Raw genomic sequence first — 21,316 nt, forward strand, 5'->3', positions numbered from 1 at the left:
GGGAATGAAAACCAGAGAGAATAAGAGGGCGGGGGGGTGATATTTAACTCTCTCCTTCGCAAGAAGCACAGGACCAGAAATAACGAAACCTGAAAGACAGTGTCCATAATGAGCGCAGATTCAAGTCCTTGGTCGCAGGGGACAAAGTCTGACATGAAAACAAGTCGTTTTGGTCAAAACACTTGTCAAGTGCAACGATCTGGCTTCTTGCCTCTCTCCTCTTATTTATTCATTTATAAGAATTTTGGATAGAACCGTTGGATAAAAAAATGAATATCTATGTTGTTCTTGGTTTTAGATTCTTGGGTGCTCATTAGGAATTTTGAATTGTAAGTTGGAATAATAATTGATTCCTATTTCCTGATAGACTGATTTCATATTGAAATGTTCTGCAACTAATTATGTATTACTGTATATTAATGGAGAATGGTTTGAGTTGGGTTTGTCAATAACTTGATAGAATCTTAACCAAGAAACCTTTCCCCAGCCACACATTCGGGCTCTTCAGAGTGAGTTAGTAAATACCCAGATCATTCTGATCAGTTCTGTTATTTTCCTAAGCTTGTTAGAGAATGCATATTCTCTCTCTATATATAGATAGGGTATTTGTCACTGGGCCATATCTGTTCCGTCACTGGAAGCACAAATTTCACTTGATTAGGAAACTCTGCCACAGCTTGCCTTGGCGTAAATACCAAGTCAGTGGTGTATGCGCAAGGCAGTATGCATGAGTAGTGTTTTCATTTACTGTAGATTGCACTTCTCGTCTGTCGCAAGTTCAAATGGTCTATTCACTCAGTGAGGCTGTTTATTACATAGCCTTATTTTCTGCAGAAATCACACGATTTTTCAGTTATACTTACATCACCCTGCTTTCAGTATAATTCCTGAAAGGTTTAATATTCTGTGGGCATAGAATCAGACGTTTCTTTGGCTGGGCGTTTGGAGAAAGATTCGTTGTTCCTTCTTTGGACTCTCTGCAGCATTGCTGTATTTGCCCCTAAGCATTTTTATGAACTCGTGGCTATGCTCTCTCTCTCTCTCTCTCTCTCTCTCTCTCTCTCTCTCTCTCTCTCTCTCTCTCTCTCTCTCTCTTGTAACCTATGAAGTTAATAATGTACCTGGTTTTAATAAACTGACATTTGTTTTATAAGCTTATCGAACCTATCAACAGTTATGTTGTATCACCAAAGAATAGCTCTTGTCTGTCTCAAGTCTAACAGATTTGCAATTTGGTAAGAATTATTTTTATAAATTGAAAATGTCATCAACTCACACAATGAGTACTGACGAAGTCCACAGCACTATTTCCCCACAACAGCTGCTTTTGTGGGACCTTGCAAACTGGAAACTTCCCCTAATCTCTTCTTTAACTACCTTCAGAAAATGACTAGGGTCTTTGTTACCTCAAGAACCGAAGGTCTTAATCGTGAAGCAGCCCATTTCCTTTCTTGGGTTCCTTGTCTTGTCAAGGACATCTGGGTGCTCGTCCACTGGGTTCCCTGCTGAAGAAAATATTTCTTTAATCCTTGTAATATCTAATATGGAGACTTCTGCATTTACCTTCGGCTTTTTACAAATTGTGGTCAGACAGTGGTGGGGTTCCCTCCCTTTCAGTTTGGACATTGTAAGTGCTGAATTTTTATGAAGAATAAGGTTATGAATGCGTCTCTGTTTGTCTCTTTCTCTCTCTCTCTCTCTCTCTCTGTTCAATACTGGGTTAAGGTAAGCATCATACTGGTAGAGTCCACAGCATGGGACGATACTTTGCTGTCCATTTATCAGTCTCTCTCTCTCTCTCTCTCTCTCTCTCTCTCTCTCTCTCTCTCTCTCTCTCTCTCTCTCTCTCTCTCTCTCTCACCGTTCTGGCTTCTCTTACTGCATTGCCATAAACCGTTGCCTCTCACACCAGACCTCTAAGGTCGTTGTATGTTTCTGAGCACTCATTTTTGGGAGTGTATCCCTTATTATCTTCCATTCATTGTGGGTCGCTAAACCTAAGCATTGGCTGATTCTTGGCTACTGATTCGATGTTGGCAGAAAGGAAGTTTCAAGAATCTTAATTGTGTTTGTCGTAGATTTCTTGTAAACGACAACTAGACGTTAACTACTTCAGTATTAGGTCTTGGTGATCTTGTTTCATAAGTTCTTGGGGTCTCAAGTCTCTCTCTCACCCCAGACTGTTGAGGTCTGTTGCAAGTTTCATGGACGCAGACACGTTACATTCCTGCTTACTGCGTTCAGCGGCGACCCTCCATCTTCTTTAGTCAGGGTATGTCAACATTTTTCCTGCTGTCTATTAAAATTCTTCCCCTCTCTCGATAGAATGAGTGGCATTAGCAAATTGAATTTCCGGGCGCTGTTCGTACATCGGGATTTGCTAAAGTTTAAGTATTTTTCAAAGGTATTCTTGGTCACGTTTTATCATAACTACTTCTCGAGTTTTTCTTGTCCATTTTCATGAACCCAGTTCCGTTTTCGAGTCCTCAAAATTCGCATTGTTGAACCGTTGCCTCTCATACCAGTCTCTAAGGTCTGTTGCGACTTTATTGTAGTATGTTTTTCTAGTAATGACCAAACCTTATAGATAGTTAGGGGAATCTATTCATAACCTTCAGTGTAAGATTTCTCACTGATCAGAGGCCTTCTACTTGGCAGTTGGAATAATCATCATAATATTGACGATGATTTGGGCTCATTCTCCACCTTTCTTATTTTACCCTGATCTGGGCAAGATACGGGCACCTCCATTCCGCAACTTCCGGTTATGGTTCGTACAGAGGCCACGCCAAATTGAGGAGAGATTTGAGATATCTGCACTCTGATCCTGGGAAAGATTTCAGCATTTTGCTTGTAAAGTCAGTCTCTCTCTCTCTCTCTCTCTCTCTCTCTCTCTCTCTCTCTCTCTCTCTCTCTCTCTCTCTCTCTCTCTCAGCTTAGTGGAGGTCAGTGGCATGCTGGTTTATAAGTGTTATGTATAGTTCATGTAATAAAGTGAAGGTTTGTGTACATCATAATCACTTGTCCTGTTATTGATTAGCGTGAAACTGTCAACAGCCCTATATAAATATCCCAAGTTGTGGGAACAATTCTTTTGGTAAGTTTTTTCAGTTTTTGACCATTTTCAGTGCTTGGTCATGTCCTGCTGCTTGATCGGCATGTATTTATGTTGGGCGTTCATTTGACATTGCCTGGAGATTCTCCTTCATCCACTCTGCAGGAATAAATCGTCAGTCTGGCTGAAGTTTTTATATCAATTTGTGACTGACTGAGTTTTGGAATGTAAGATTGTTTTCCTCGGGGGTCTTGAAGTCCAGTGACTAGTCCCATACCAACGAAGGTTGGGTCTAGTTTTTCTGTCTGTCTGCCAGTCGCTTTGTTTGTACGTCCGTTGTCCTGCTTGCTTTCACTCAAACTGTTTGCTAGTGTTGAGGCTCCAATGGAACATTTAAAAGGTACCCTTTTACATATAATTTTCCAGCATATATTAAATCGTTCTATATATCTTTCCAGCATATATTAAATCGTTCTATATATCAAGTTGAATTATACTAAACTCTGTGATCTCTCTCCTCCTCTGGTTTCAAGTTGGTCAAGCCTGTAGTTTAACCCACAGCATCTTTCACCAGACTGTTGTGTTCTCTTGCAAATCTGAGTAACTCTTCCTGGTGTTTTTGATACGGCAGAGGCGTTAGCAGCCTTTACTGGAACCCCCTCTTTTGTTTGCATAGACCGATGCTTGGTCTACGCAACTCTTGACAATTGACAGTCTTGTTTAGCAAAGAAGATCTTTTGTCGAGATTTGGGTTGATATATTTATTGTTTACTAGGCTCTCTTTTGCAGTGTTTCTCACACTCCAAAGAGCCCTTACAGTAGCCCTTGGAATTTTAAGAGATTCTTTACCGGAGCATTTGACTTTGTAAGTCGTTGTTCTGCTTTGGTCCTGTTAACTCTCACCTGAGGTGACCTCTCTTGGTGGTGGTGCTGCCACCTTCGTTGATTGGAGCTCTCGGTTGCTCGGTTTATGCCGTGGCCATTGTAGTACTAGTACACGAATTATATGGACTGTTTGCTTATGAGTGGCATTAGCAAATTGAATTTCCGGGCGCTGTTCGTACATCGGGATTTGCTAAAGTTTAAGTATTTTTCAAAGGTATTCTTGGTCACGTTTTATCATAACTACTTCTCGAGTTTTTCTTGTCCATTTTCATGAACCCAGTTCCGTTTTCGAGTCCTCAAAATTCGCATTGTTGAACCGTTGCCTCTCATACCAGTCTCTAAGGTCTGTTGCGACTTTATTGTAGTATGTTTTTCTAGTAATGACCAAACCTTATAGATAGTTAGGGGAATCTATTCATAACCTTCAGTGTAAGATTTCTCACTGATCAGAGGCCTTCTACTTGGCAGTTGGAATAATCATCATAATATTGACGGTGATTTGGGCTCATTCTCCACCTTTCTTATTTTACCCTGATCTGGGCAAGATACGGGCACCTCCATTCCGCAACTTCCGGTTATGGTTCGTACAGAGGCCACGCCCAATTGAGGAGAGATTTGAGATATCTGCACTCTGATCCTGGGAAAGATTTCAGCATTTTGCTTGTAAAGTCAGTCTCTCTCTCTCTCTCTCTCTCTCTCTCTCTCTCTCTCTCTCTCTCTCTCTCTCTCTCTCTCTCTCTCTCTCTCTCTCTCTCTCTCTCTCTCTCTCATCAAACTACTACTCAAAATGTATGTCTGCTGTAGCTGTACCCCATATTACTGTAGTCAATGAGAATCTGATATATAAAACCTGTCAAAATTTTTTCAGAAAAATTAATTTGTATTAGTATATAATGACAATTTTATGACTTGGGAATGTCAACATAAATGGGACCGTCTAATAAAAAGGAAAATATTGTCAACTAGATTTTGAGGTTGTTGCAGTTTAAAAATCGAAATGATTTCAACCATTCTGGGATGATGTCTCCAGCTTCCTACAGTAAACAGTTTGAGCACCTGCTGATATACCTTGAGAGCTGTAGCTTCATCTAATTGATCACATTAAGTGTGTCACTGATAAACAGTTATCTTTCATCAATTAGGAAATCAGATATTCAAAGTTGAATCATTTTTTCAGGATTATTCTCCAATCTGAGGATTCTGAATCCTGGTACTTCAGCTGGAATATTGATTTACAGTGTAGTAGTGACTGTATGGAACACACACAGCAAGTTTTGGGAACAGAGCCGAGTGAATCTTCATCCAAAATCCTCAGTTAGGACCAACCTTATCACTATTCATCAGAACTGCCCAATCTTCTTAACCTAGCTCAACTTAACCGGAATCTTTCAAAGATGCAAGATGAGCCTTGGAGGGCTATCAATCTTCAACCTGGTTTAAGGCAAGGGAAAATTGTGCTAAGTATTAGTATGCAATATCCCAAGGTAAGGTTAGCTGAGCCTAGGATGAATGACCCAAATGTGACTTGAAGGTAAAGCACCTTATCCAGCTTAGGATAGATTTTGCTATGAGAAAGGACCCTAGGATGTATTGTTAAGGATCCAGGGCATGGTGAATCCTTCCTGAACCAAGCTAGAATTAGATAGTAGATCCTTTGAGAGTTGGCTAAGTAGGAAAGAATGTATTAGTCAGGAGTGGTGGGTGTTTTGGGAAAGAATAATCTGATAAATTTTGTTTGTCCCAATTTAAGTTACATTATGGCAAGATAAACTGTGTAGGCTTCAAGCGAAATTGGTCTATGACCTATACATAAACATCAAGTGAAATTGGTCCATAACCTATTTATAAACATCAAGTGAAATTGGCCTATAAACTATATATGTACAAACAAAAAGTCACTGACCTATAACCATTAGATTCCTTGACTGTAGTGTCTATAGTTATAGTCTTAGAATGTGTTAAAATATGATAGAAAGGTGACTATACAAATATGATAGACAGGTGATGCAAAGTGCCAAGCAATAAGACTGAAAGTAGGCTGTACTACTAGTAATAGGTGTATACAAATACTAGTTGTGCAAGAAACGATTTTCCTTTCAATTGTACAGAACTGTATGCTACAGAGTACCTGTGACCAGCTAAGTGAGTATGAAGGGAATATTTTCATTTAAATTCAGTAAGAAGAAACCTTTCAAAAGAACTAAGTGGTTGTTAGTGATTATTATACAAATGCACATTTTTTCCATAGCTCGAAGTGAGCTCTAGAGTGTTAATTAAGAATTCGGTGATTATTATACAAAAATGTACCATTTTTTCATAGCTCCAAGTGAGCTCTAGAGTGTTAATTAAGAATTCTATGGTTCAGGACTGACAGAATTTAAATATAATTACCAGTTACTAATCAAAACATTTTTCAGCAGGTTATCATGTAAAGGGATATTGTTTATTGCTGTCAGGAACTTGTTCACATCTGGATTGAAAGGTTCAAGAGGCTGATTTCTAGAGTTGTGGTGTCTAGAATACTTTCAAGAATAAAGAACTCTATTTTTATATTGTTGAATAATTGTTGGAAGTTGCATGTTCTATACAAATACTGGTATGTAGTTCAGACTTGTTTGGCAGGATTTTATATAAGGAAAGGGAGCTATTTTGCTAGAGTTCAAGATAACTAGATTTTTTGCTAGAAATGTACAAAGCGGCAAATAAAGAACTATTAAGATCAACTAAACATGAGTGGCCAAACAAGCTATGAAATTTTGAATTATCTTAAATATTGGTAATCAATTTTCATATGGTTCTTGGAGTAAGGATTTAGATTTTCTTCTGCTTTATGTAGCATGGGTGAGACTGATTCAGTAGATGGATAGTATAGTCAAGATCAGAAATTGCTTTCAGTAATGGGATATCTGTACTTCACTACCATTTTGAATACAAAAAAAGACCCGATACGCATTTTTTTTTTATTTCAGAGTAACACATAACACCACTAGCAAGATCGATGAGTTTAGAGTACCTCTGTGAGGCCCCACCATTGAGAAAGGACCCCGGAAGTGTGGAAAGAGGATGCCAAAATGATTTCTTCAACCAATACTTGCCATATTTGGAGGAGAGGAGAGGTCCCTTCAGACTGTGCATAGAGGGGCCTGATGAAAGCAGAATGTATTTTCAGTGCACTGTGAGAATGGTTCAACTGGTGCTCAGACAGGTAAATATTATTTGTTTGGGCACAGGACAGTGAAACAGTTAATTTGTAAGGAACCAATTTGTAAGGGACCAATATTTTTATAAAAATCAAATTACATTATGAGCAATGCATTATGTAAAACCTTGTATTGCCTATACCTTGAACTTATCAAGTAAAAAGTCTTGATATAGTTTCTATAATTTTGTAAGTAAAAAAATCTCGATATAGTTTCTATAATTTTTAAATAAAAAATCTTGATATAGTTTCTATAATTTCATAAGTAAAAAATCTTGATATAGTTTCTATAATTTTTTAATCCCTTTTTCTCTCTACAGGTTTTCACTGCTGCATGCTTGGAAAAACTGATACACAGCAGTTTTTACACCTGAAGCAAGGTGTACACAACACACCCAGAACCCTGGAATGGTAAAATGCAAAATAAAGTGTATGTCTGCACTCCGCAAGCTGTTATAGACGTTGCAACTACAAGTTCATGTAACTGCATGAATTTTACAATAAATAAAAACTATATACATTTTTGCAATAAATTCATGTATACAGTAACTTGAAAGCTTGCAAGTTTCTTAATGCTAAGCAGTTTGTACTGTGTACAAGACCCCTGTTACAATACATGTGTGTGTGTCTATAAATCCTGGAGAGAACATCTAGGTAAAAGAGGCCTCCAGTCACTTGTAAACTGCCACTGAAGAATCAAAGCAGTTGTTGCCTAGACTTCTTGTAACACGACATTGGAGTTGTTAGGCTGTCCACCAAGGTCGCTGGACAGCCGTATATGTAATTGTCAGGCTTTACCAGTGCCTTCGTCTCCTCTGCCACTTCACCGGCAACAAAAAACTGAAAGAATTCAAGGCAAAGTATTTTTAATATCCAAACACAAACGCAGTACTACTGTATAATGCAAATCAAAATGCAGTATATTATTACGGCAAAGCAAAAGCATGAGAGTTACGCAGTTGAAATGAAAATAGCATTTGAGCAGTATTATCGTCAAATTAAATTTATGCTTGTAAATGAAGTATATATACAAGATATTAAAAACAATTTCATCACAATTATTACAATGAAACCAAAAAACCTGAAACCGCTAATAGCCAAAAAAAAACTTGTATTATATACCTGGGCTACATTAGCATCCTGGCTTCATCCAAGAAGTTCTCCTTGGATTATACATCTACGAATTATAATTTGAAGCTTCTGTACCAACAAGGCAGGCAGGTTTAGGACACAGTCCAAATGTCAAAAAAGTAGACAGTAAGTGGTCCACATGTCCTAAAAGTAGACATCAGTGGACAGACCGGTGGAAAGATGCGGACACAGAGGGCATCAATTCTTGCCCAGGCCTGGTTTAGAGAGTTCTTGAGGCTTCATTGCCATATCTAATCCGCTTGCTTGGACGTCTTGAGCTTCTGACCTGAAAAATATAGTAATTGTTAGACAAACAACAAGAAGTTATGTTTCTCAGCAGAAGCACCCAAAAATTGTATACTGTTTCCCTTTAAAAGTATTCCATAATTACTGTTCTCTGTTTTTAATATTTGTAAAAGGCTTTCTGACCAAAATTATGAAAGGTCTTTTTATAGAGAAAAAAAAGAGAGAAAAGCCTCTTTTTCATATAGAGCATAACAGAAGACATTGTAATGTTCCTCAGTAAAAGCATTCCAAAATTGCTGTTTATAGCCTGCACTTGTAAAAGGCCTTTTATTGAATACAGAATATATTAGAGAGGCCTTTATGAATACAGCCTTATTTATGTAGAAAATATCAAAACAAACAGACCCTTTAAAAAATAGAAAACATGATGACAGACAGACCTTTTTGAATATAGATAATATGCAAGACAGACCTTTTTAATATAGAAAATATAATAGACAATCCTTTTTAAATATATACTATAATTCAACAGACAGGACTTTTTCAATATAGAAAATATAACATACAGGCTTTTTTGTATGTAGAAAAATGTACTATCAGACGTGCCTTTTTGAGTATAGGAAATATGACACAGCCTTTTCTGAATTGACAAAATATGACTACCAGCTTATTAGAAGATTAAAGTATTTTGGGGATACATCATTGACCAGGAGAGAATTCACACGAGAAACTCGCCTAACCTTCAGTTTGAATTCATGTTCAAAATGCAGGCAACGGCCTCTACTTTATTCAACAAAAATATACAGAAGCCAGTATTTATGGGTTCAATGCCCTGAGGCGAGAAGGGTATATTTCCCTTAAGGTCATTCAATGCCAATGGGGGTCACATAAGTCTAGGAGCCTAATAGTACTTGCTAAATTTTCGACGTAGATTTATTTAATGGATGTATTGAAACATCATCACAAGTTGCAGCCCTCTACAAGACAACACATCTTGTAGAAAGCAAAACACGTATATGACAACCAATAACCAAAACAGATTAACTGCTTTTAGCTCTTTTCTTAGGACAGTTTAGGCAATACCGCAATATTTTCTGCCCCCCATCAAGCTTGTCTATTTGAAATAACTCAAGAAACAGCCTAATATTCACTTCTTCCTTTACCCTATACAATTAATTAAGACATGGTTTTGTACACTTAATTCCTTGCACTAGAAAGGTGTGCCAACCGGACAGTATTACAGAAATGTGAACTGTAACAGACAGAAGTTACAGTTCTTGAACAGTATAAAATGAAACAAAAAACTGTAGGTACAGTGAGGCATTTCACTTTTGACTCATATAAAAATCTATGAAGTTTGCCATTTATCCAATGTTTGTAGTGCTGTTACATGTTTTTGATATTTGTGCAAAAGAAGCGAAGGTAAGATTTACAATTAGCATTCAGCACACACACATTTGCATTCTCCTTTACTGTGGTATTTCTCTGTACTACGATACAATTCTGACACTACAGGTAAAATACAGAATTCACCTCATTTTGCTACAGTCCCCATACTGTACTTTCAGTTTGCTACATATTGCAGTCGACTGAGACCCCAAAGAGGAGTACCTTGTGCATATTGCAACTATGCCTGTCCTGATCACCATATTCAAGACAACTAAGTTGGGTCAGAGCTGCCTTTTAGCACAAAGCCTACAGTAACCCTCAACCACAATATCACTGAGAGGGGCACAGATGGCTCAGTGTTGAACGTCTCTTGTGTTTTCATGAAGACTCGTTACTGAAATCCCATTCAGTCTCAGGAAGAGTAACCGTTCACGAACTCGAAGACTCGCAGGAACTTCTCTGTGTCAATTTCAGTGTGGTTCTATATCTGGAGGAATATTATTATCACTATTACTTGGGCCTGGCTATAGCCTATTAAAGAACGCTGCAACAATTTCATAGATTTTATTCAAAATCCCTGGCACCAAAAATTTAATAAATTTAGTCAATGTTTTTCCATACTATGGTTTGTCTTTAATTCCTCAGGTAGACTCTCTCTCTCTCTCTCTCTCTCTCTCTCTCTCTCTCTCTCTCTCTCTCTCTCTCTCTCTCACGGAAAACTATTTTGGATAATGCGTCACAAGTCAAATCTAAATTATCAGGGAAATGGCAGAGGAGGTGAAAGTAAACCAAATGAAATTCAAGAAATCTTGTGAACCACAACGCCAAAACTTTCAGTTTACTAATCACAAAAATCTTGGCTTCCCTTGTTCATGTTCATATACATTTTAACTGAAACTATTTTGAGTTTATATAAATCCAATATAGAATTTTTCTATAAAAAAAATATAGTCTTATATAAATATTCTTAAGCAAAAACTTCAATATAAACATAACATAAAAGAATACAATAATATATTTCATAAAAACTTTAATTTGAGATTCAAACCAAACGTTTGGTAACATTTTATTTAGGAAATATGACCAAGATTCATCTTCCCGGAGAATCCAGCTTTTGTGTGTTGCCTCATTCATTTATCAGAATTCCTCCCATAGATTTATGATTTTCATCCATATCTGAGGTACAAATTAGTAATGTTTTAAAATATGTTTAGAATATTATAATTTACAATATCAATAATTCTAAAGTAAACATAAATATAAATACAATAGTTTTTTCAAAGGAAGCTTGAGTGACGTCATAGGTGGGCCTTAACTATGACGTCACTCATCAAATAACTAGACTTTATATGATAGTATCAGTAGTTATTCCCTATTCGTTAATGCTGACAGATGTTGGGCAGAAATATTAGTTTACTGGTGACACACTGACCTTTCTACATAGAAAATGAACGCAAATCTCGTAGCATCTTTTATGGGATAGATCGTGTTCAGCACAGATGGTGGGTGTCCTTTCTGACGTCATCATCCAACAGCCAGTAAGCAGACTCTTCCGTGCCATAAGCAAATAAATAAATATGAATGAAAAATGATGAAAATCTGAGTAAACTGCCTCTCTCTCATCGCGAACATATGAACCCAAGGGGAAAAAATGCAAAGATAAATCTATAACAGGAACAATAGTTTACTTGCTTATGTAAACAGCAGAGCCAATTATGGTCTCCGCGAAGGGATGAGCGAAGACTGTCTGTTCTGTTTGTATACAGACAGAGAAGGTTTAGCTGCAGGCAGCAGGGTGTTGGATAGTCAGGTGGTTGCCCTCGAAGGGAAGAAGAAGAAGGGAAGAAGAAAAAGGAGAAGTAGAAGAAGAAGAAGAAGAAGAGGGAGAAGAATAAGGACTTGAATGCATGGCTGCTTCTGGGCATCTGAGGAGGTCTAAATCTTAGCACCTTCAAGACATGGGGTAGATGCCCAGTGCTGACAGTCACACAAATAAAACCACACAAGGATGAAGATGAAAGGGGAGGATGAAATGACTGATCTGTGAAAGAAATAAAGAGAGAGAGAAAGAAAGAAAGAAAAAACAGGAAAAAAAGAGAGAAGACTAACTTGGAAACCCACAGGGCACCAAGTCCCCCCTCTTGACGAGGTATTAGTTGCTCTTGGAAAGGCAAGGGTGTCAGAATGTGCCAAATTTCTCATTGTCGCTTGGTCTTGTGGGTTGAGAAGTGTCCTTCCTTCTTTCCTGAATGAGTGATTGATTTGTTGATTGATTGGTCAATAATCAAGAGTCTGGTTAACTTTCTTTATTTTTGCCTTCTTCTTCTCTTGAGGAATTTTTCCTTCAATATCATTTAAGCCTTCTCCTCCTCCTCCCCCTCCTCCATGCCAACTGCTTGTCCCAAGTGATCAATCTGCCTCTCCTTACCCAGAGGCAGTCTCCAGGACTGTTACCTGGCAAGAATGAAATATCTCCTGGGATAAGACACAAAAGGATATTTTGTTTTGGGACACTCCCTCCTTCATCCATAACAACCTGGAAAGGAAGGAAGGATGGAAGGAAGGAAGCCAGGCAGGCAGGAAGGAAGGGAGGAAGGAAGGTAGGAAGAAAGGAAGGCAGGAAGGAAAGAATGAAGGAAGGAAGGCAAGAAGGAAGGAACGAAGGAAGGAACGAAGGATTCATGTGTCTTGTGAGTATTTTGAGACAGATCTATTCTTCTTCTTCTTTTTCAGAAGGTGAGGGAGAAGGAGGAGGCCCTGAAAGACTTTCTTGAAGAAGAAGAAGAAGAAGAAGAAGAAGAAGAAGAAGAAGAAGAAGAAGAAGAAGAAGAAGAAGAAGAAGAAGAAGTAAGGTCTTTGTAGGTATAGGTTTTTTCTTCTTTCATAACTTGCTGCTTTTGCTTTTTTATAAATAACACGAATGACCTTCTTTGGGTCTAATGTGATATGGTTCTTCTTCTTCTTCTTCTTCTTCTTCTTCTTCTTCTTCTTCTTCTTCTTCTTCTTCTTCTATTCTTGCAGTGAATGACGTAGAAAAACATTAATGAAAAGCTAAAGATTGCTTTTATCAGCAGAATTTTTAAGTCAGTTTTGGAAAACCTCTGAAAACGGTGACGTTTGACCAAAGGCTTTTCATATTGTTGTATTTTATCAAGTGTTTTTTGCTCACACAGACAGACACTTACTACTTAAGGCCCACTTTTGGAAGGTGCAATCAGCAGAAGAAGAAGAAGAAGAAGAAGAAGAAGAAGAAGAAGAAGAAGCAATGGCTGAGTGGTGCTGCTGTACTTGGCTCGCTTTGCTAGGCCCAGGAATCATCACTTCCCGCCTACCTACCACCCACCAGTCTACCCACACGAGAATGGGTAGCAAAAGGTTAAGGTCAAGGAAATGACTTTTTTGTGTCTCGTGGTTTCTCACCTTCATAGAATCAGTCTCTTGCTTTCTTGGCTGTTCAGCCCCACCAACAGTTGTTCTTGTAAAACTGTAGTTTGTGTTCTGAAAGGCAGAGAGAGAGAGAGAGAGAGAGAGAGAGAGAGAGAGAGAGAGAGAGAGAAATAATTCATCAAGAAATAATAATAATAATAATAATAATAATAATAATAATAATAATAATAATAATAATAATAATAATAATAATAATAATAATAATAAGCTGGTAAAATTAAACTCGTATAGCACTCAGGACATCTTTATTTGAGAATGATTATTTTAGAATTATCATGAAAGTTAAAATCAAACTCAATATTGGCTTCATTTGGAGGGAAAAATCACAGCACAAGGCCACACTGGGCCACTTTGATGTTCGTGCGGTCTGGATACTTCAAGATGGCGTCATTCAGGACATTCAGTCCCTCCTCCACCTTCCCGAAGCAATATCCAGATTTGCAACGGGGATCATCCCTGGTGACGATCCAAAACTGTGAAGCGTCTTCATATGAGATGAGTCCCCTCACATCTCCCACTTTCCATGGCATCAATTTACGGGTCTTCGTCTCCATCTCACTCTCCCAGTCCTTCTTCGATGACAACACTGCTTGATTTTGTGTGCTTTCTGTTGAGAATCCCATGGAGATATAGTCACCTCCAAAAAGATGATTACTCACATCAGAGACCTGAGAGTTGGCATAAGAGGGTCCCATCCCTACTGCACACATGTACAGGAAGTTGAGACTCTTCATGCAGTTCTCAAAGACCTTAATGATGACCCTCCCCAGGTGGGTGGATCCATAAGCCAGGTCCAGGAACGCCCTTGGAGGGGAAGAGAAAGAAGGAGAAGGAGACCCTTGCATCAAGGACTCAAGCTGTCAAGAGAAAGGAGGAGGATATTCGTTAAGACAATAATAGAAATAATAATATTAAAAATTATTGTTCTTACTATTAATAATATTATTGTTGGTTGCATCAACATCAACTTCCATAGACATAAAGATGAAGAAGAAGAACAAATGAAGAATAAGAAGAAGAGGTTAATTAAAAAGCCAAATGACAAAGAAATAAAGTAAAAAAAGTCTATGGTGGATGAAACCCCTGTGCAGGAAACTTCCACAATATTATTATTAGTTCTTTATTATCCTCCTCCTACACCGAAGGCTCATCAGTAGTGCAACTAAACCTTTACAAACACTGCACTACTCAATTTTATCTGTCTTGAGCTCATTCTTCCATATTCTTCTTCTTCCCTTGACTTTTTCACAAAACCTGTCATCCTCCTCCATTCTCTCCGCATGACTGAATCATCTCAAAACACAATGATCCATCTATGCTACACAGACAATTCAGCTCTAGAGCTTCCCCCTTTCTCTTTTCTTCACATTCAGTATTAACACTTCACTTCCGTAAAGGAGAGTTGACTCAACAACACTTTGACACTATCCAACCTCGGCTTCCATAGAGAGTTTAAGCTTCCTTCTTATTTTTTGCACAAATCTTCCTGTCTTCCTTCCTTCTTTCCTTCCTTCCTTCACCTATTCTGTGACTCACCTGTTCCTCATCCTGCCAACATCCAATATATCTACTCCAAAATACCTAAACTGATCATCTATTTTCCCAACATCTATTTACTCTTAACTTCCAAACACTCAAATTCTCACCAGTTCCTGCAGTTTCTCTTCACCATCCCTCATCATCAGTAATGTATCATCTGCAAACATGAGTTATTCCACACAATCTATTCAAGAATGATTTTTTTATCTACAATTTTGCACCAGGGTCTGCTGCTGTCCTTTCCATGTTTGCACACACTGCCCTTTCACCTTTGTCTCTCTCACTCAGTGCCAAAACATTCTCTGTCTTTCTCTCCTGAAACAAATCAGCTGTTGTTATTCCTCCCTTAACCTCTGCATCACGTCCATGCACATTCAAAACCCCAGGTTGCAGCATCTTCTCTTTTCTCCATAAAATGTGACCTGGGTCAGTCAGAACTGGACTCACATTCTATATCAAGAACTATTCGTGTTGTTCATTTCAAATGAAGATATTTCTCACATAATAGTTAACTTGGACAAATATTCCTAAAGGACTGCGAGAGACAGAAAGGAGTCCTACTCATATCCTCATAGGAATAAGCTTACCTCTATGACAAAGCATCTTGGTGGGAGCCTTCCTTCTTCAAGGCAATTCACATAGATATTGGACTCAGTCTTGACTGGAGCCACCTTCACCTTCCCTTTGAAGGTTAATACAGCGAAGATCTCTCTCTGGGCATCCCCTCTCAAGCGACCATGACGACTTAGGAGGTCAGTTACCTGAGGAATGGTTACTTGATTGAAAATCCCATAACCAGTTCAGGTCAGAAGTAATATTGTTTAATTGAAAAGATATTTCACTTTGATTTTAAGTTAATTAGTTGAAAAGTTGTGCATTTTCTAAAGTTTTGATTTGTTGTAATAAAAGCGTGTTTTTGAAAAACCAAAGTCATGTTTTCAAATACAAACACACTGATGTAAGGTAACCTTTCTATGTATCAGCATGACCTCCAGACACCCCACAGAAGAAGATAAATCCCCCTTTCCCCCATCTGATCATGCATTAGGACCACTGAGCAACCCAGGGGTGAAAAATATCTTTCTTTGAATTTCTGCAACAAATAATGGGATGAAGGGAAGCTGTCTGTGTCCTGACTATGAATCTTGGGGCACAGGAGAAGCCATTGGTCTGCCAGTTCTCTGAATGGGTCACAAAACCTGATAGCGTTGGAAGATCACTTACTCGGCTGAAACACCTCACTTGTCCAGATTTCTGCCAGATCAGGAATCATACTTGTCTAAAAGGAAGAAAATAGCTGATGAATCACTCCCCAACACCATGAAATGGAACAGTAAGCAGAATGATAACTTTATGGAATGGAATAGTAAATTTTAAAGGTGGGAATGAGCAAAGAAAACACAAGATCTCTGCAGGAGATTGCAGAAGTGTTGGGAACATCACACACACACACAGAATGGCCAGTTTCCACACCAGGGGCACCCAGAGGTCCAGACGCATCGTCAGGCCAGTGGAAAGGGGAGCTCTTCTTCTTCTTCTTATGTAGAGTGCCTGGAAATTGCTCTAACTCTGAGGACAGGCTTTTGTAAAGTGATGGGTTGTTTGAAATAAATTAGACTTTATCATCTCATTCAGTTACATTTATCTTGAGTTTATTGAATAGATGTTTCGCAGGGCATTTTCTTCAGTTTTTGTTTTTTATTTTCTGTGGAAGAAAAGACTCCACGAACTTACCGTACTGTTCACGACAGAGTCTCCTTCTAATTCCTCAATTATTCTTCCCAGATCCTTCGTGGCTTCTTCAAAATTCCTTTTGATCCTTAGAGCGTCCTGGAAGACAAATCCAAGGAGAGAGATTATGAAGAATATCTTGCAATTAGGACAAAATGATTACAGAAATTATTCTAATTAATGGAACTATCAAAATGGCTGCAATCATAAATATCTGCAAGACAAGAAAAATTCCTAGAATTGAAAAGCTTCTTAAATAAAAAGAACTTTTATTACAAATTCACTTATAAGAACAGACTTCACTAAAAATATGGGAATATTCTGAAGATATCTCAAACCACAGGATGAGTGATACAGGGAATAAAAAAGCAATGATCCCTTTCATGAGCAGTGTTAGAATCTAGCGAGAGAGAGAGAGAGAGAGAGAGAGAGAGAGAGAGAGAGAGAGAGAGAGAGAGAGAGAGAGAGAGAGAGAGAGAGAACAAACTCACCTGCTTCATGTTGTTTTTATTGTCCCGAAGAAGTTGCTTAATTTCATTGGCTGTCTCACCAACTTCGTGAAGAACCAAGTTCGCCTCGTCCATGGGACTTGCAGCAGAAGCAAAGTCAGTTGCTGTTTCCACTTTGTCTTCTGAGTCTTTCATTTGTTGTCCCTTTCCTTTCATAATATCCACCTTGTCCATCAGCAATTTGTTATCTCGGGCAATATTGCTCCAAGTGTCTTTGCAGGAAAGTTTTATTTCTTCCAGCTTCTGAATAAATCCTTCGAGTCCTCCTCTCATCTTATTGTTGCTGTCAATGCTGTCATTAACTTCAACTTCTGTTTCCTCGCAAACTGCGATGCCTTTTTCGATAACATTCGCCCTGAAATATTTGGTAGTCTCTAGAAAGGGTTTCACTGGAGTTCTGGACAAAGCCTTTGATCCTTGATGCATGGATGCAAGCTGCTTTGCAGCATCAAGTAGCTTTCTGACAATCATGAGGTCTTCAGCTGAATTGGCTCTAAATTCCTCCCTGCAAACAGGACATTCGTTGCTTTGGGTAGAGATGAGCTCATCAACGCAAGGGCCACAGAACGTGTGGGAACAAGGGAGAATTCTTGGGCAGTGATCTTCACTGAACACATTACAGCAAATGTCGCACTCCAGGGCATTGGATGCCTGGAAAGGACAAAAACCAGTTACCCTTACTGATGCAAGTGTGACCTTCCACAAAATTATCTTCCTTGCTAGAAAAAAAAGACTGGCATCAAGCACTTAAGGGTCTGGCCCATAGGATTTGAAATTGCATAGCTAAGCAGAGTGTTATCTAAAGTGCAACACCAGATGACAGTCAGGTGAGAACGATGACAATATTTTAAAGCCAAATTCTTTTTTATTTGAAACAATTCACTGAATAACATTTTGCTTTTTCAAAAAACTTCATTCATTTGCCCTTCAGACTTATCATATTTCTCTCTACTAAATCTGCCACTGGGCAATTGGGCATTCTGTTTGTGTACTTTTTCATGTGATTTTGAGGAATTTGATTTCCATTTCTGACAAAAAAAGTTTCATGAACCCATCACATTACAACAGCTTTACATCGAACTATCACACATGACCACAACTGGAAACCATTGTGAAACACAGTGAGGCACATTAACCTAGCCTAACCTAACCTAACCTAGGGTGTCAGGTCCCAACTGGAGTTGGTTGGGGGTTTTACATCTACTGAACCACCATCCAACCTGACATACAGAAATGGCTCCCGTTGGGGCCCTTCATCAAAATTACAAAAGAAAACCCATATTTTGTTTTCAAAAAGATGACTTAACTGACTCCATGACAAAAAATAATACATTTCCCAATTTCTGACATACCGATGAGACTAAAACCAGCTCTCTCACTATGACAAAACAATGATTGAATAAGCTGCTAAACTGGAAAGTATCTTCCAGAAACGTCGTGACGCTAGGGTTGTGATGTGAGAGATGCAGGAACGAATGGAATTGAGTAACAGGCTTTGAGAAGGAGGATCTAGGAGACACGATTTCACCCTGGGACATGGACAGTTGTTCTAACACTTTGAAGCTGATACAGGATGGTATTTAGGGCTTCAGTATTTGGTGACAATTTTGGAATCAAAGTAAAAGGTCTTGGGTTTATCTGCAATACTCAGCAGACAGGATTTCTTGGTCAGATGAATTTAATATTTGTGTTCAGTCCTAACTGTATTATTATTTCTTCTTCATCTCAGTGATTAAATAAACATATTGTCCCTATCTGTCTCTTCTTAGAAAATAGCCCTTATACATCAATGCTTCCTTCGTGTTCCCTCCTTTCCTCTGTGTTTTCTTCACTGGCAGGATTCGAATCAAGGGCAAGTCTTCAGCTGAGTTACTAAGTGCTTATCTGTCCTCTTGATATCTTCCTGTCCTACTCTCTCTTTCCTACAGATACTATTTCAGCAATTGTTTTCTGGGAGCGAAATGTGACACCTTCTCCTTTCCATGAGCATCAAGACACCTATCAGTCATCTTTGTTCACACAAGAGAAGGTTCCCCCCCCCCCCGCCCCCCCCTCTCTCTCTCTCTCTCTCTCTCTCTCTCTCTGTAACTTTGCTCCAGCACAGACTTTTTTTTTTGTAAGAATCACACCACAGTGCTGTAGCATTCTTCTTGGACCTTTCCCCTCTCCATACATACCTTATACATCAAGGTCAGCTACCAAATTAGTCTTTCACCAGTCTGACATGGTATCACATTTGTAATCCCATCCACTCTTCAGCTTCTTGATTTCTCTCTTTACATCCTCAACAGCCACTTCCACAAGCATTCTACAAATGACCTCAACCCCTCACACTCTTGTCTCATTGAACTCTGCCCTTCTTCTGTCTCCCTTAATCAACAGAGCTTCAAAATTATCACTCCATCAGCCCAGGACTCGATTCCCTTCAGACAGCATTTGTCCCTTTACCTCTTTTGTGATGACTCCATTTGCTCTTTCACCTTTCTCTCTGCGCTGACTTTCTTGTTGAGACACTTCTTACTCTTCCCAAAGTCCTCCTCCACCTTCTCCTCTCTCTCTCTCTCTCTCTCTCTCTCTCTCTCTCTCTCTCTCTCTCTCTCTCTCTCTCTCTCCCATACTTCATGGCAACCTGATCCATCCTCCTGCATTCTTGTACATGATCTTCCCTTCTCTCTTGCCTCTTATTCTTTTTCTTCTTCTTCCCTAGTCTTCCCATTTCCTCATCCCATCAGTGAGTGGTTTTATTCCCTCTTTCTAGTCTCTAAGAACTGCAAGTACTTCCTGCTGACCCTATGGAATCCAGGTAAATTTCTCGAAATCAGTTGCTCGAAAGCTAACTGCTCGAAGTCGATTGCTCAAGAAATTATTTCAAGAACTGTCAATTGATCAAAAGGCAGATTGCTCAAAAGCTGATATTCATTCTTTAAACTACTCGAAAGCCAATATTCATTCTTTAAAATACTCAAAAGCCAATATTCATTCTTTAAACTACTCGAAAGCTGATATTCACTCTTTAAAGTACTCGAAAGCTGATATTAATTCTTTAAACTACTCAAAAGCTGATATTCATTTTTTTAAAAACACTCGAAAGACGAAATTCATTCTTTAAACAACTTGAAAGTCGATATTCTTTCTTTAAACTACTCGAAAGCCGATATTCATTCTTTAAACTACTTGAAAGCTGATATTCCATCTTTAAACTACCCGAAAGCTGATATTCATTCTTTAAACTACATGAAAGTCAATATTCATTCTTTAAACTACTCGAAAGCCGACATTCATTCTTTAAACTACTTGGAAGCCGATATTCGTCCTTTAAACTACTCGAAAGCCGACATTCATTCTTTAAACTACCGGAAAGCTGATATTCATTCTTTAAACTACTCAAAAGCCGATATTCATTCTTTAAACTACTCAGAAGCCGATATTCGTTCTTTAAACTACTCGAAAGCCAATATTCATTCTTTAAACTACTCGAAAGCCGACATTCATTCTTTAAACTACTCGAAAGCTGATATTCATTCTTTAAACTACTCGGAGGCCGATATTCGTTCTTTAAACTACTCGGAGCCCGATATTCGTTCTTTGAACTACTCGAAAGCCGATATTCATTCTTTAAACTACTCGAAAGCCGACATTCATTCTTTAAACTACTTGGAAGCCGATATTCGTTCTTTAAACTAATCGGAAGCCGACATTCATTCTTTAAACTACTCGAAAGCCGACATTCATTCTTTGAACTACTCGAAAGCTGATATTCATTCTTTAAACGATCACTAATAAATATTCAACCGTTAAACACCAGTGCTAAATAACATTTTCTTAACCGCTAATGACTTCTTAATTTAAGTTTTCGTATTTTTATTTTGCTTATATTATATCATTAACTCTGGAAACCTCGAACCCTCAAGATGGATATAAGTTTTATAGAGAGCGAAAAAGGAAAGAAAAATTGTGTTTGATGGTTACCTATTGTTAGGAACAATCGTTTGCCGATTGTTCCTTTGGTGGGTTGTTGCCTCCTTTGTTTATTTTTTTTCGTGCTGGTGAGTTGACGTCTGTCATGGAGTGCTTGACAGCGTCAGTCAGGTTCGTAGCAGCAACGAGTCAGGTTGAGGGTAGCAGCAAGCCAGCTGGAGTAACAGCAGCAGGTATCCGTACCTGAGAGTCAGGTCCCGGCAGCAA

The 21,316-nt window shown here is 38.5% G+C and overlaps 2 protein-coding genes across 2 annotated transcripts in view; one reads left to right on the top strand and one right to left on the bottom strand.

Annotated features, from left to right (window-relative positions):
• Nucleotides 1–6,938: 6,938 nt before the first annotated feature.
• On the top strand, nucleotides 6,939–13,210 carry LOC136825622 (putative uncharacterized protein DDB_G0271982). The gene is made up of 3 exons (XM_067082210.1): nucleotides 6,939–7,145; nucleotides 12,639–12,752; nucleotides 13,079–13,210. Exons 1-3 carry the CDS (start codon nucleotides 6,939–6,941, stop codon nucleotides 13,208–13,210), a joined length of 453 nt encoding a protein of 150 aa, XP_066938311.1.
• Nucleotides 13,211–13,580: 370 nt separating this feature from the next.
• The window catches only part of LOC136825584 (uncharacterized), a 39,472-nt gene continuing 31,736 nt past the window's right edge, over nucleotides 13,581–21,316 (bottom strand). Inside the window, exons 2-5 of the mRNA XM_067082168.1 lie at nucleotides 17,114–17,782; nucleotides 16,626–16,721; nucleotides 15,479–15,652; nucleotides 13,581–14,209 (exon numbers count right to left, since the gene is read on the bottom strand). Coding sequence (XP_066938269.1) covers nucleotides 13,676–14,209; nucleotides 15,479–15,652; nucleotides 16,626–16,721; nucleotides 17,114–17,782 — 1,473 coding nt within the window. The 3' untranslated portion in view covers nucleotides 13,581–13,675. The remainder of the gene's footprint in view (nucleotides 14,210–15,478; nucleotides 15,653–16,625; nucleotides 16,722–17,113; nucleotides 17,783–21,316) is intronic.

The sequence above is a fragment of the Macrobrachium rosenbergii genome, chromosome 39 (assembly GCF_040412425.1).
Source record: "Macrobrachium rosenbergii isolate ZJJX-2024 chromosome 39, ASM4041242v1, whole genome shotgun sequence".
Lineage (NCBI taxonomy): Eukaryota > Metazoa > Arthropoda > Malacostraca > Decapoda > Palaemonidae > Macrobrachium > Macrobrachium rosenbergii.

What these genes read in the sequence shown, in the direction of transcription:
- LOC136825622 (XM_067082210.1), top strand. Translation starts at nt 6,939, where the DNA reads ATGAGTTTAGAGTACCTCTGTGAGGCCCCACCATTGAGAAAGGACCCC. An exon ending in TTCAACTGGTGCTCAGACAG is followed by an intron (nt 7,146 to 12,638) that starts GTAAATATTATT and finishes CTTCTTTTTCAG; the next exon opens with AAGGTGAGGGAGAAGGAGGA. An exon ending in AAGAAGAAGAAGAAGAAGAA is followed by an intron (nt 12,753 to 13,078) that starts GTAAGGTCTTTG and finishes TTGCTCACACAG; the next exon opens with ACAGACACTTACTACTTAAG.